Raw genomic sequence first — 15,680 nt, 5'->3', positions numbered from 1 at the left:
AGCTCTCATGATTTACCAGAGAGTGATAAATAGTATTAAGCATTGAAACTTTTTGTTGGTTGGTTTATTTTAATAGATCATTTAAAAATGTTTTTGTACTCAGTGGCGATGTAAAGTAAAACTGATGTTCTTCCTTATTCATAACTCTTTTGGTTTATTTTTTCTGGAGTGTACAATTCAATGGTCTGTGGTATATTCAGAGCTCTGCAACCATCACCGCAGTCAATTTTAGAACATTTTCATCACTCCAAAGAGAAACCCTGCCCCCATTAGCAGTCACTCTCCATTTTCCCTCAACACCCTCAGCCCCAGGCAACAACTAACCTACTTTCTGTCTCTACAGATTTGCCCATTCTGCACATTTCCTATAAATAGAATCATACAATATGTGACCTTTGTGACTGGCTTCTTTCAGTTAACATAATGTTTTCCAAGTTCATCCATATTGTAGCATCTATCAGGACTTCATTTCTCTTCATTGCCAAGTAATATTCCATTGTATGGATATACCATATTTGCTTATCCATTCACCATGATGAACATTTGGGTTGTTTCCACTTTAGGGCTGTTAGAAATAATGCTGCTATCTACGAACATTTGTATATAAGTGTCTGTGTAGACACATGCTGTCCTTTCTGAGTATACTCCTAGGAGTATAATTGCTGGGTCATGCAGTAAACTCAACATTTAACTTTTTGATGAAGTGCCAAACTGTTTTTCAAAGCAGCTGCACCACTGTACATTCCCACCAGCAGTGTTTGAGGGTTCTGATTTCTCCAGTGCCTCACCAACACTTGTTATTATCTGACTCTCTGATTCTAGCCAACCTACTGGGTGGGAAGTGCTATCTCTTTGTGGCTTTGATTTGCATTTCCCTGATGACTAATGATGTTAGGTATATTTTCATGTGCTTGTTGACCAGTTGTGCATCTTCTGTGGAGAAATACCTATTCAGATCCTTTGCTCATTTTTTAATTGAGTTATTTGACTTTTTATTATTGGTAAAAGTTCTTTATATATTCTAGATGCAAATCTCTTATCAGATGTATGATTTGCAAATATTTTCCATCCTTCTTTGGGAAAACAGTGTTTCTTAAAGATAATTTGGACTTTAGAATATGCCTACCCTGAAGTTCTATTTCTATGCTGGGAAATAATCCAGGATAAGGCCAAAGTTTTAGACACAAGGATATGCATACAGATTTCTAAAAATATAATAAAGACTATTATAAAATAAAATAAAAATCTTACTGTATGCAATTACCTAAGTATATAAGATATAATGTGAAAGAATCAATTCTTTTGTCCTACAATTAGTAATTGTTTAATAAATAAGGGTATATCCATACAATGGAAAAATGTGCAGCCAGTAAACTTTATGGTGTAGAAATAATAACAATGCCATAAAAATGCTAACTTTAAGGCCATGGAAAAACTACTTCTTATATACTCAAGTGAAAAGGGGTGTTATAAAATAGGGTATAAAGCATGCTGTGATTTGTGCGTATGTGTCTATATGTGTATATGGAATATACATCAAAATGCCGACAGCAGTTATATACTCATCCATTCATTCATTTGCTCGTTTATTTTTTCTACAAACATTTATGGAATCCCAGACATGACACTGGAAAAAAAGGATGCAATCAGGAAAAAGGCAGACATGGTTCCGGCCCTCAGGAACTGCACAGTTTGTCAGAAAAGACAAGCACGAGCTTTTGCAAACATACTTCTGAATTTGTAATTCCCCAGCTTAAAACTTTTCCACAGTTCCCTCTGCCCTTAGGATAAAGTCAGGAGTTTTAACCTGCGCACTAAGCTCTGAATGATCTGGCCCTCGCCCAGCTCTCTGACAGTCCCTCCTGCCACCACCTCTCACTCATTCGAAAAGCCAAGCTCCTTCCCACTCAGGCCTTCAACGCATTCCTTCCGGCTGGAAGGCATTTCGGCAAGTGACCCTGCTTCTCTTGTAACGCTCAGCACAAGCGTCACTTCCTAAAGAATGTCCCCAAATCTCTCGATCCAGTAAAGCCTCTACTACTACGGCCTCTTTGCACACTGAACTTTCCCTCTGAAGCACCTGTCACAACTGCAATTATATCAGTAAGTTGATATTAAGTATTTAATTCTATGAGCTACCCAAGGGAGGTCAGTTTCTCTTTTTCATCATTCTGTAATTTCACAACCATTCTTAAGGGCAATTTGACCATATACACAGCAAAGATCTTAAAATATTTAACATAAGAAGAGTTAGTATTGATTAAGTACTTTCTATGTACCAGGCACTATTTAACTTAGGTCCAGTAAATCTATCTCTGTCTTAAAGGAAAAATTGAGAAGGTACACAAAGAGTTATTTATAAAAATTTTCTTCATCACAGGGTCATTTATAATAATAAAGAAATAGAAACAACTTAAATGCCCAACAATTGGGGATTAAATAATTTATGGTCATAGCTGCACAATGGAAACAATGCAGGCATTTAAAATGATGGGAAGAGAAGATTCAATGACATGAAAAAGTAGCCATATCATTTCCTAAGAGCAATGGAAAGCTCTTGAACCATGTCCATATCATGAGGTAAAAATTACTTGTAAAATCATGATTGTTTGTGAAATTATCCATTTATAGTCTCCCTTCTTCCTCCCAAAGCTTTGGAGATACGAGAAGAAATAAAGCCTTTAATTCTATCCTTTAAGAATCACTTATCTCATTTGCTTAAAAGAAGGAGAGGTAGATCTCCTTAGTTCAAACAAGAGTCATCTACCTAGCAGGGGAGACATGAAAGTTGCCTGTGTACAAGCCGTTGGCCGTGAGTGCAGGGTGCGGTGGGGCAGCCTGGGTAGGCGGCGCATGCAGGCTGAGATGGGCTGTGCATTTGTAGGCATCTGCTTCATGGACAGCCAAGCCTGGGCATAAGAAATCCATGCCCTATGGTCCAGGTGGGAAAAAGTGATACTTACCCTCAGTGGTTGTAGGGAATGGGTGCCACCAATCTAGGAAAAAAATGAAGCAATTTTAGGATTTCAGTAGATAATTTTTTAATTCATGGTCATTAGTCTGATAGAGAAAGTTAAATCCTTTTCATACGGCAGGACTTCTCAGAGCCTTGACCATTCCAATTTGGACCGTAGATGGCCAAGAAGGGCCAGTGTATGTAGCACTTCCCAATACACTGTCACTGAAAACTTTCAACGGCATAGAGAACATTAAGGGGGTTGTTCTCTCAACACTAAGGAATTCTTTAACAGACAGATTTGTAGAGGTGTCATTGGCCATGTTTCTAAAATGGTCACAATTATCCACGGGATGACTTGGACAGTCATTTTCATCTGAAATGAGCAGAGGACTGAAACCTCTTCCCTGTCAGCCTCTCTGGAGCAGCGTTGGCAGCAGGCTGAGGCAGGAGGCCAGACAGGCTCTCCAGGCTGAGCTCAGTGAGAGCGGTGGTCCTGGGGACTCGGCTGGTCACCATAACCAATTCCAGACCCTCCAGGAGAAATCACTCCTGAGGAGGAGCCTGCTCCTCTCCTACTTCTGGAAACCTGAGAGGGTGGCTTCCAGAGAGGACTCTTGCCTAGGGCAGCAGGGCTCACCAGGACTCCAAAGCAGACACTAGCCCTTGGAGGAGGCCCTTTGCTGAACATCTGAACCAGCATCCCGCTGGAGACAGGTGGCCAGGCCCCAGGTTCAGACCCAGATATTGTTCTTCAGGGACTCCTCCCTCTGCCCCGCCCGGCCAGCACAGAGGGACAAGGAGAAGGAAGGGCACCCACCCCCCCCAGCATCCTCCTATCACTTTCAGACCCAAGATGGATCCAGAAGCAGAGAGTGGGCCCCAGGGAGCGTGGGCCCCAGGAATCTTTACCTGTCGCGGACGCCACACCTGGGCTCGTGTTGGGCCAGGCGGCTGGAAGTGCAACAAAGGGAAGGCAGAGTTAGACGTCAGGGAGAGAAGGGTTCGAAGAAGGCTTTTGGCGGCACCACGACAGCGCTTCCACACGTGGATCCCGCCCCTTGCTCCCCGTGTGTGCTGCACCAGCCTCCTGCTCAGCTGCCTCCCTGGGGACGAAAGCGCTGCCGGAGATCAGCCTGCTCCCGCCACCGCTCTGAGCCCGGCCCGCCCTCTCGTCCGTTGGAAAATCTTTGCCACCTCCCTCCTCTGAGCCACGGACTCACTGGCCCGTCCCAGGGGATGCCCAGGCGCTGCGGCTCGCACAGAAAAGGCAGGCGCCGCCGGGCAGAGTGGACCAGGAGCCGATCGGGTCTCCCGGTCCCCGGAGCCCCACAATCACTCATTCCCCTCCCGTCCCCTGGGCACCGTCTCTGCCAGTCGTGGATGCGGAGGTGACCCCGCTGAACCTGAGGGTGCTGCAAGGAGTGAGGGATGGAGGGAATCCGGCCTGCTCCGAGAGCCCGTCAACAGAAGGTCGGTGGCGATCCACCTCCATCCTCCCACCAAAGTCTCCCCGGCCGGGACCGGGCCAGGGCAAAGGTCAGGGAACGCGCGGCCCGTTCCCTGAGTTTCTGGGGACGCTGTCAATGCGCCCCGTGAAAGCTCACACTGACGTCAGGACGGGAAGACGCAAGTCTCGGGACTCCCAGGACTAGTTAGGAAGCGCGTGCCGCGTGTCTCGGTGACAGAGGGCGAGAATGAGGCGACCCGTAGGTTCCGCACAGAGCAGCGGTTGGCCCGGAGTGAGGAGAAAAGGGAGGCGGGACAGGGAGCAGAGGGACTTCCCGAGGAAGTCGCCGGGTACTTACAGGGCAGGAGTGTGGACTGGGACCGCACGTCTGTGAGAAAGAGAAGGAAAGTCGGACCCAAAGCGCACAGCGGCCCCAGCTGGTCTCCGAGGTGGAAGAGGCGCGAGGGCTCACGCCGAGCTGAGGCTGCTGGCGCGCCCGCTGCGTGCACGCTGTCCCCCAGCGCCGCGAACCTGTGGGTCCTCCGGGAGCTCCGCCCTCTATCCCACCGCCAGTGCCTGCCTGCCTGGTTGGGCCTGGGGGCTTCCTCCTCTCCGGAATAGGACGACCCCTTGGCACGCCCGGGACAGGCCGCCACGGCCACCGCCTCAACTCCCCTGCGTGGCAACAGCAAGGAGGGGTCCCAGCAGTTCTGGAGGAAGAGCCCATTCCGGCGGCCCAGGGACAGGGAGTCCGAGACTAACCGGGCCGCCCCCGAGACCCTGCTGGGGATCTGGCTCCAGCCCCAGCGGCCTCGCTGGCTCATCAGCATGCCGGGCTTCAGCGACCCGCCACTGCCCACAGCCCGGCGGCCCCCTTCCCCACTGCTCTTCTCGCCCTCCCCAGTTCACGCCGGAGCCTGGAATCCTGTTCTCTGAGTCGGCTGCTGGGAAGACCCAAAGGAATGCACCCGTCGAGGGGTGAGGGTGGCCCATTTTCCAACGGCACCCCCAAAAGCGGTGCGCTTAGAAGAAAGCCCCAGAGAAAAGCAGGTGTGGACTGAGTGCTCAACCCTGCTGAGAAGGAAGAGGCTGGTTCTGTCTGCCTGCAGAACAACTGGAAACAGGCAGTGATTTTCCTTCTCAGAGCCCAGGCTGCCAGAACATCAGGTTGTTTTGACTGTACCTCCCAGCTCTCTCACTAGAGGCCCCAGGGGGGTGCAAGGGTCCTCTGATGCCCACAGGCTGAAGGACCACAGTTCCTCTGTGTTGAGAAGGAGCCAGGGTGGCCTAATATGGGCTCAGGAAAGGACACAGGCAAGGATGCTGCCCTAGAACGTTTGCACCTGACTCTCCAGGCCCTGCAGCCAGAGACCCAGCACCTCTGCCTGGCCTGGGATCAGCATGCATTAGTAAGAACCAGAGGGGTGGGCATTGTGCAGGGGCAACAGGACCTCCCTGGAGACAGGACACCCACCTCCACCTTGGAACTCCTTGGAGATGCCTCTGCAGGTTGATTCCTTCCCAATCTCAGGGACATTGTCCGTGGAAAGGATACACATTCAGTCATGAGGCCTTGTTCAGAGAGCCTCCCCTTGGGAACTGAGTACCCTCACCTTCAGCTGAGTACACTTACACCTTCTGCACCTCTCTGGATAAAAGATGAACCTATGGGTGCAGTAGGGTAATAAGCCCAGAGGGATTCCACATAACAAACATTACCTTCCACTGCAGTTGTCAGGAGTGGCTCGGTGGAAAACAAAAGAGCTACAAAGTGGAGAAAAGAAGAGGTCATTCCAGGTTGGCCCTCATTTGAGGAGGGTTGGGCCTCTGCTTCCTCAACTCTGAAACAAGAGGTTGGATGCAGAGATCCAGAAGCCCCGCCCTCTCCTAAAAGGCTATGGTTCTTTCTTGTGAAACAGAAGTCATCTCTCAGTCACTTTACTGGCCCTCATTCAATGCTGAGATGCCACCAGGGACACTCTTTGTTCCTGTCATCATCCTCCCTCCTCCGCTATTCCTCTATTCTACAGTCTCCCTCCAAAATTCACCCAGTTGATTAACAGCCCCACCTGATTCACAAGCTTGTACTTCAAATACAAACTGCCTACTTCTATGGCTCAAACACACCCCCAAAGGACAAATGTCTATGATCCCTGAGATATTCCTCTAAGGTGACGCCATCCAGGAAGAATGACAGTTTCCAAAGATCCATCCCCAAATGCCAAAATAAACTTGCTCCAAAGGGACAACTTGGAGGGCCACACTCTCTTCGGGAGCCCATACTCCTGTGGTGGTTGGATTACCAGGGTCACATCCTGTGCATGGCGGCATGTGCACACCCCAGGCCACATGGCAAATGCCAAGGTTGCTCTAGAGGTGGATAATTTAACAACAAACTACACCTTAGGGGACACACAACAGGTGGCACCCTCAGAGGTTTCTTTGTGGCTTTAAGGACCCCTTGGTGCATGAACGCCTACCAGCTCTCAGTGAACACAGGAGGAATGCGGTGCTGGGATTCGCTAGGTCGAGTCAGGGAGAATTTCTCTCTTCCACTGAGCATATAATCTCTTTTGCTTGTCATTTAATCCCCAATAAAGAGAACATATTGGTTACTCCTCATTCTCATTTTGGTGTAGACTTAAGTTTCAAAGACCAGAAGTCCCCGATCCTTCTCCCCCACCTTTAAAAGGAAGAGAAAGGGCCACTTAGGAAGGCATTTGGTCATCTCAGGCCAGGATGGTCATGAGGCTGCTCATCGGAAGGTGTCCACTAGGTGAACATCAGCAAGCTCTGAAGGGGACTGAGATGGAAACCCGCGTCCACCACCTCAACCTTTAAGACTTTAGGCAAGTCACTTGGCCTCTCTGAGCCTCCATTTCTTTATCTGTGAAAAGGCACTGTAATACCGGCCCTCTAACCTCAAATAAGACACGACTTAGAGTAGAGCAGGTAAACTGCAAAGCAATATGCACATGCACCATGAAGTTGAGGACAGCAGGAGCCCCTGTCCTCAGAGTGGCACAGGTGACAGCACGAGGCGATGTCTGCAGTACCTGAATACAGGACTCTGGCGTCTTCCCTGTGGCCACACTCCTGGTCATACCACCCGCTGTGAGGGCAGTTGACAGGTAGGGCTCCCATCCAGAGCAGTACACTACACCCAAGAGAATGTTCCCTGAGCCCTGACCAAAGCGGGCCCAGCCCAGGGCTGACACTGAATGACCACAGCCGAGCTGCCGACAGATGATGCCTGCATCCTGGGCGTCCCAGGTGTCGTCACACACGGTGCCCCAGTAGCCTTTGTACAGGACATCCACCCGGCCCTGACAGCGGTCACCTCCATTCACCAGCCTCAGAGGCAAACCTGCATTGACACAGTGGAAAGCCCTGTCTTCCCCCTCTCGGCCCCCTGATTTTCACCACCCAGCACTCCCTGTTCTCCTCCTTCCTCTGACCACTGCCCCGTCTCCTTCACCAGTTGCTCTCCTCTTCGGGACCTTACATATTGCTGCTCTCCCAAGCACTGTCTTAGCCCTCTTCTCACTCTATCTTTCCCCCGTGAAGGACCTCATGTACTCTGAGAGCTTCCCAGGAAGTCGACCCCAAATCCGTCTCTCCAGGGCTGGTCATCCCTGACAGCGCCAGCCTTAAGCTCTAGACCAATATTTTCAATGGCCTCCTGGATATCCCAGCCCACCATCTCATACTCAGCACAGACTCTCTCCTCCATTTGAATTGATGGTGTCACCATGCTCCACAACAACTGTGTTGGAAATTTGCTTGTCACATTTGATCCCTCCTTCTCCTCACTTCTTATATCCAAGGGCAACTTTCACTTTATCACCAAGGTCATCTTTTCTTTTATTCCCACCACCGTTTTGCTAGCTTAGACCTTCCTTCACTTGAACCTGGCCTGCTCCAGGGGCCCCCCAGTTGATCTCTCTACCCCTGCCCCTCCATTCTCTATCCATTCACATTCACTGATTCAACCAGCATTTATGGAGTGCCTACTCGGTTCCCATACCCATGCTGAGATGATTTATCTGTCTCTCCCAGACCATCCCAAATTTGATCTTCAGAAAGTACAGATATATTCAGGTCACTTTCCTGCTGAAAATGCCTCAATGTACTCTCCACTCCCATCAGGATCAAGTCCAAGATGGTATTTGTCCAAGACGGGGCCTTGACCTACCCTTTCCAGCCACATGTGAGGGGCTCAGAGAGCCTGATTCTCACCATAAAGCTGATCACAACTAGGGAGACAATGGGCAGTGTTCCTGCCTGACACGATCCTGCTAAATCACCCACACTGATCACGCAGGGAAACAGAGACGAGGTCCTGAGGGATCCAGCCCAACATCCTGACAGCAGGAGCCACATCGTGGGTGTGGCTTTTCAGTGGTTAGTTTGAGGTGGTGAGAGATTTGCGGTCGGGGAGTGACCAGAGAGGCTGGAATGGGATGGAAGAGAAGGGAGCAGGTGGCTGCTGTGGTTATTGCGAGAGGAGGCGTCAGGGAAAGAGGGAGGGAAGGCAAATGGGACTGTTTCTGGGGTATTCCCAAGGTGCATTTGGGCTTCCTCAGCCTTCCTTGCTCCCCACTTCTAGTCACTCCTATGAATGGGGAAGAGCTCTCTGTTTCCCTGCCTCAGCGTGTCCCTTTCTGGGCGTCAATCACCAGAAAGCTGTCCCCTGAGTCCTTCCCGGGCATGCTCGCAGGGCATGCTCTAAAGGGTAGGGATGGGCCTCAACTCATTGAGCCAAGAACTCACTGGCAGATCAGCTGTCCGGAGTGAGCACATAAAGGACCCAGACATGGCAAAGGGCACAAACTCTCACTCTGGAGAGGTAAGAGAGATGGATGCATTTAGTGAGAATCATGGACAAAGGCAAAGGCACTTGTTCTAGGTTCAAATCTCTGCCTGGCCACTTACCCACCATGTGACCTTAGACATGTAACTATTGACAGCTTACCTAACTGTTCCCCGTTTCCCCATCTGCAAAATGGGGGTAATTATGCTACTCACATCAAAGTGTTGTTGGGAAGATTTCATGATGATAGCACCTACTATGTGCATTAGTCGAGCACTAATGTGCCAGGCAGTATTTTAAGTGCTTTTTGAATATATTAACTCATTTGATGTATAAAAATAATTTTGTGCAGGGTACATAGCGACCACTGGGAGTATGTTAGCTATCTTCAGGAAAACTGTCATAAATGGTGAGAAGAGGCATTGACTGTTCATCTCTATGAGCACCAAACTGAAGCCAATCTCATGCAATGAATGAATGAATGAATGAATGAATGAGCCGAGAGAGAATAAGGAAGGAGAATGAAAGATGGGCCTGGCTGAGTGTGTGCCTGGGATATGCCTAGGGTTTTGGCACCGTTTGACCCCTCCCTTTCCATCCCTGCGTTCTCAAGGACAGTCACTTGCTCTGTGGCCAAGCCTGCACTCAGCCTCAACTAGCCAACAGCAGCAGCAGCAGAACTCGCTAACCCTGCCAGTGAGCAAAACCCCGGGAAGACAAGTAAAGAAAAAAGGTCTTACCATCAGTGGTAGCTTGGGGGCTCTGGTGACCTAGAAAGAAACCAAATTCATCTTAGAAAGGAGGTTCCGCTGTTTGTACATGATCTGCTACAGATATTGGCTTGAGCTTCATCTTACAGTCATGCCAGGAGGCGCTGTGTTTGTGTTTGTGTGCCTCCAGCATTCTTGCAGTGTTTGGGGTTTTGCAAGAGCAGATGAACACAAGTGGGTAGGATACGGGGGCTCATTAATTTTAGATGTAATAAAGTACATGTCCATTTACCAGGCCCCCTAACGCTACAGTCTATAGTCACAGGATGTAATCTATGCTCAGAAAGAAAGGCTGGACCAGAGAAGGCAGTTTAAACTGGTTGTCAAGGATGCCGGGTGGCTGCTGAATCCACCCTCCAGTCTGACATTGGGTAGAGTCAGCACTGGGAATTGCCACTCCAAGGCCCCATAAATAAGCAAATATTTTGGTTTCAGATATCCTGTTCCTTCTGATACATACCCTGAGAAATTTTCACTCTATCTTCAAGAAAATCAAAATCTAGAGAACCCTAGATCTTCACCATCAGTGAGGCCACGCTAAAGCTCTCCACGCCCCCTTCACTTCAGGTTAACCCTCACCATACCGTCAGCGTCCATCGGACTCACTTTTGGTTTTTGAGTTTCTTTTTTTGAGCAGGTCTAACTTTATTTGTGAAGATTGATATTTCATGATTTTTACATACTTTTAAAGGTCTTCCAAAGTTGAAAACGATTATTTATTCATTAAAAAAAGTAGGATAAAACTCATCTGTCCTACAGTTACTATATGGATTCACTGGATCCTTGTACAAATCCAAGATACATTATGGGTTATTGTGATCTCATTTTTCCTATATCTTGAAACATTTTCTACTTCATCATTCAAGGAATTAGTTCCTCAGTTATTAATTCATCAATTCTATTATGAAAAAGACATATAATAAGAATATGGAAGAATAGTGGCATTGCCTAGAAGGAACATAAAACAGTGAAATAAATCATCATTCTTCAGTGCCCAAAATATTGCATTATCTTTCAAGAAGATATTTTTTTAAAAGACTGGAGACACTGTCTTTATAGCACACTTTTAGCTTTTATTAAATGTGGTTACAAATTCAGAATTTTTCATTTTCTATTGGCGATGGCAAAGAGAAGAAAATTAACAAAGGAAGATGTTTCACAATAATTAGATGAATCAGAAGAGGAATACAAAGAGACAAAGAACACTACCCTAGATACTACAAATGATGGTGAAATTGATTGTACAATTGAAATCTCAGACTATGAATCTTCAGAGGATGATATCTTAGATGAATTTCCTCGAATTCAAGAGTCGAGGAGTAAGTAGTATAGTTCTAAGTGCAAAAAGAAAATATGGTGCTCTCACTGACTTCAGTGGGAAGGATTTCATCCATGATATTTTGCAGCAAGAACTTGGACCATCTCATTTGCTAAAAGGACATGTGATGGTACCCTTTCATCTTTTATGATGCTTATGTACCAACATCTACTTAATACAAAGAGATCTGCTATGTTTAAATTCTTATTAAAATTTCTAACAAGGTTGCTTTAAGCTTCCCTTGTTTCTTACTTCCTGATACAGGGAGGGTTAAGCGATCTGATAAACTTCCCAGATACTTTTTAAAGTCAAGTCCTCCCAGGAGCAGCTGTCAGAGTTCAGAGACTTGAATCTCTCTGACAGAACCAACAGGCCAGTCAGGGTACTTGATATCAGAGAACTGCACCACTGTAACAGTCTCTCCACCTTGAATGTGGGGTCCACAATGGACTATTCCAGCTGCCTTGCCTCATGTTGTTGACGGCCCATTAAGAGGGCCAGTGAGGCCAGGTGGCTACACACCCCTGAAAGTGAAGAAGCAATTCACGAAAGAAAGAGGCAGCCAGAGGATTCTTTCAACAGAGACTACAAAACTAGGAAAGGTCTGCCCCAGTACATCCCCACCTCATTTCTGACATACCATCCCTACACTCACATTCAAGGACTAGCTGACAGACCTGCCTGAGAGAGTCCTCCATTCAGAACTCTGCTATTTGAACACAGTTCAGAGGACACCACACAATTCCCACTGCCAGGCTCCAGGCATCTTGCTTAGTCACATGGCAGTCAATGTCAGAATCTGCATCCAGCTCAGAAGCTCTGAGCTCCAGAGTCTTGACAACACTCATCCACAGCACCAAACAGAACACTGAAGGTGTCTCTGCTTGGGCTGTGTCCATGCATTTTGAATGAACCCTTTTGCACAGACTTATTGAGACCAACTTGCACTCTTCCAACAATCAACCACATAGTTACAGATGATAGCGGCTGCCATGTTGGGAATGGTGCCAAATCACCTGGAGAAAGAAGTTTCTACTTGTTTGTTTTCCAGGAAATGGAAACAGATTGTTCTCTAGCACTTGGGATCAGTGTTCAAGAGAGCTAAGCTGTCAGATTGGACCAACCAGGAGCCACAAAGAGATCTCTCCAGATATTTCCCAAAGACTTCGTCACTTTTCAAAGGAGCTAGTACCTGTCCATCTGGATTCAGCCATTGCCCCAAATCTCCCAAAAACCTATTGTGTACATCTGGACATTGTGTACACTATTGCTCGAGTAGGGAAAAATTGAAGGGCTTGAGCATAAAAAAAAGCAAGGTATCACAAACAAGCCCACATCTACCTCGTGGGCCACTCCAGTTATTCTGGAAGAGAAACCTAAGGAGATAGTATAGCGACTCCAACAGCACTCTGGAAAGTGCTCTGAAACTTAAGCAAATGTTTACTGAAGAGTTATTACATCTTCATAGTTTGTTGAAGACAATACCATGTCTTACTATTTATCTGCACTATCTTATATAATCCTTCCCCCAACCCCGTCATCCCGATTTACATATGAGGACACTGAGGAACAGACATTATAAAAGTAGCCCAAAGACACACAGACTCCAACTCTACTGTCCATGCTTTTAGCTATCATCCTGTGCTGCCTTTTGCCTGTGCCTGCTACCAGCCCACTCCTTGTGGTTATTGCAAGGAAGGTAGTCCATGTCAACCTACTTTCCATACACTCACCACTGGTGGGTTTTCCATTGTAAGTCACCCAGCAGCCTTGACTAAGATTCCATATTGTTTTTCCATTGATTTTACAGCACCATTCTGGGATAAGAACCTTTTGGATCATTGTGGTTTTCAATTTTAAGAAGGTTTTCGGAAAGTACCTCAACATAATAAAGACCATATATGAGAAACCCACAGCTAATATCATCCTCAATGGTGAAAAACTGGAAGGCATCCCTCTAAGAATAGGAACCAGACAAGGATGCCCACTGTCACCACTCCTATTTAACATAGTACTGGAAGTCCTAGCCAGAGCAATCAGGCAAGAGAAAGAAATAAAAGGGATCCAAATTGGAAAGGAAGAAGTGAAACTGTCACTATTTGCAGATGACATGATTTTATATATAGAAAACCCTAAAGAATCCACCAGAAAACTTTTAGAAGTAATAAACAAATATGGTAAAGTTGCAGGATACAAAATCAACATACAAAAATCAGTTGTATTTCTGTACACTAACAACGAAGTAGCAGAAAGATAAATTAAGAATATCATCCCAGGGCCGGCTCCGTGGCTTGGCGGTTAAGTGCGCGCGCTCTGATGCTGGCGGCCCGGGTTTGGATCCCGGGCACGCCCCGGGGCACCGCTTCTCCATCCAGCCCGGGGCCAGGTCCCACGTACGGCAACTAGAGGGATGTGAACCTATGACATACAACTGTCTACTGGGGCTTTGGGGGGAAAAAAAGTGAATAAATAAAATCTTAAAAAAAAAAAAAAAAAAAAAGAATATCATCCCATTTACAATTGCAACAAAAAGAATAAAATATCTAGGAATAAACTTAACCAAAGAGGTGAAAGATCTGTACACCGAAAACTATAAAACATTTCTGAAAGAAATCGAAGAAGACACAAAGAAATGGAAAGATATTCCGTGCTCTTGGATTGGAAGAATTAACATAGTTAAGATGTCCATACTTCCTAAAGCCATCTATAGAGTCAATGCAATCCCTATCAAAGTTCCAACAACATTTTTCACAGAAATAGAACAAAGAATCCTAAAATTTATATGGAACAACAAAAGACCTAGAATAGCTAAAGGAATCCTGAGAAAAAAGAACAAAGCTGGAGGTATCACACTCCCTGATTTCAAAATATACTACAAAGCTATAGTAACCAAAACAGCATGGTAGTGGCACAAAAACAGACACACAGATCAATGGAATAGAATCGAAAGCCCAGAAATAAACCCACACATCTATGGACAGCTAATCTTTGACAGAGGAGCCAAGAACATACAATGGGGAAAAGAAAGTCTCTTCAACAAATGGTGTTGGGAAAACTGGATAGCCATATGCAAAAAAATGAAAGGAGACCCTTACCTTACACCATACACAAAAATTAACTCCAAATGGATTAAAGACTTGAACGTAAGACCTGAAACTGTGAAACTTCTAGAAGAAAACATAGGCAGTACGCTCTTCGACATCGATCTTAGCAACATCTTTTCAAACACCACGTCTGACAGGGCAAGAGAAACAATAGAAAAAATAAACAAATGGGACTACATCAAACTAGAAAGCTTCTGCACAGCAAAGGAAACCATCAACAAAACGAAAAGACAACCTAACAATTGGGAGAAGATATTTGCAAACCATACTTCTGATAAGGGCTTAATCTCCAAAATATATAAAGAACTCATGCGTCTCAACAACAAAAAAACTACCAACCCAATTAAAAAATGGGCAAAAGACCTGAACAGACATTTCTCCAAAGAAGATATACAGATGGCCAACAGACACATGAAAAGATGTTCAAAATCACTAACTATCAGGGAAATGCAAATCAAAACTACAATGAGATATCACCTCACGCCCATCAGAATGGCTATAATTAACAAGACAGGAAACAACATGTGTTGGAGAGGATGTGGAGAGAAGGGAACTCTCATACACTGCTGGTGGGAGTGCAAACTAGTGCAGCCACTATGGAAAACAGTATGGAGATTCCTCAAAAAATCAAGGATAGAACTACCATATGATCCAGCTATTCCACTGTTGGGTATTTATCCAAAGAACTTGAAAACACCAATTTGTAAAGGTACATGCACCCCTGTGTTCATTGCAGCATTATTCACAATAGCCAAGACTTGGAAGCAACCTAAGTGCCCATCAAGGGACAAATGGATAAAGAAGATGTGGTATATATACACAATGGAATACTACTCAGCCATAAGAAATGATGAAATCCAGCCATTTGTGACAACATGGATGGACATTGAGGGTATAATGCAAAGTGAAATAAGTCAGAGGGAGAAGGTCAAATACCGTATGATTTCCTTCATTAAGTAGTAGATAATAACAACAATAAACAAACACATAAGGACCGAGATTGGATTGGTGGTTACCAGAGGGGAGGGGGGGAGGGGGGAGTGTGAAAGGGATAATTCGGTACATGTGTGTGGTGATGGGTTGTAATTAGTATTTTGGTGGTGAACATGATGTAATCTATGCAGAAATAGAAGTACAATGATGTACACCTGAAATTTTTACAATGTTATAAACCAATGTTACTGCAATAAACAAAAAATTTAAAAAAAAAGGTTTTCACCTTTCATCTGTCACAAGCAAGGAGGTTATTACATTCTCTCAGGTACTATC

The 15,680-nt window shown here is 46.0% G+C and overlaps 1 protein-coding gene across 1 annotated transcript in view; it reads right to left on the bottom strand.

The window, feature by feature from the left end:
* The window catches only part of LOC147916915 (scavenger receptor cysteine-rich domain-containing protein DMBT1-like), an 87,612-nt gene that overhangs the window by 16,245 nt on the left and 55,687 nt on the right, over nucleotides 1-15,680 (bottom strand). Inside the window, 5 exon segments of the mRNA XM_087433016.1 lie at nucleotides 2,964-2,996; nucleotides 4,765-5,302; nucleotides 5,606-5,667; nucleotides 7,463-7,534; nucleotides 7,537-7,773. Of these exon segments, the coding sequence (XP_087289142.1) occupies nucleotides 2,964-2,996; nucleotides 4,765-5,302; nucleotides 5,606-5,667; nucleotides 7,463-7,534; nucleotides 7,537-7,773 (942 nt within the window).

The sequence above is a fragment of the Ceratotherium simum genome, chromosome 6 (assembly GCF_057802395.1).
Source record: "Ceratotherium simum simum isolate JZ-2026a chromosome 6, ASM5780239v1, whole genome shotgun sequence".
In the NCBI taxonomy this organism is placed as follows: domain Eukaryota; kingdom Metazoa; phylum Chordata; class Mammalia; order Perissodactyla; family Rhinocerotidae; genus Ceratotherium; species Ceratotherium simum.
The sequence above is the reverse complement of the archived record's forward strand: the minus strand, read 5'-3'. Positions and strand labels throughout refer to the sequence as shown.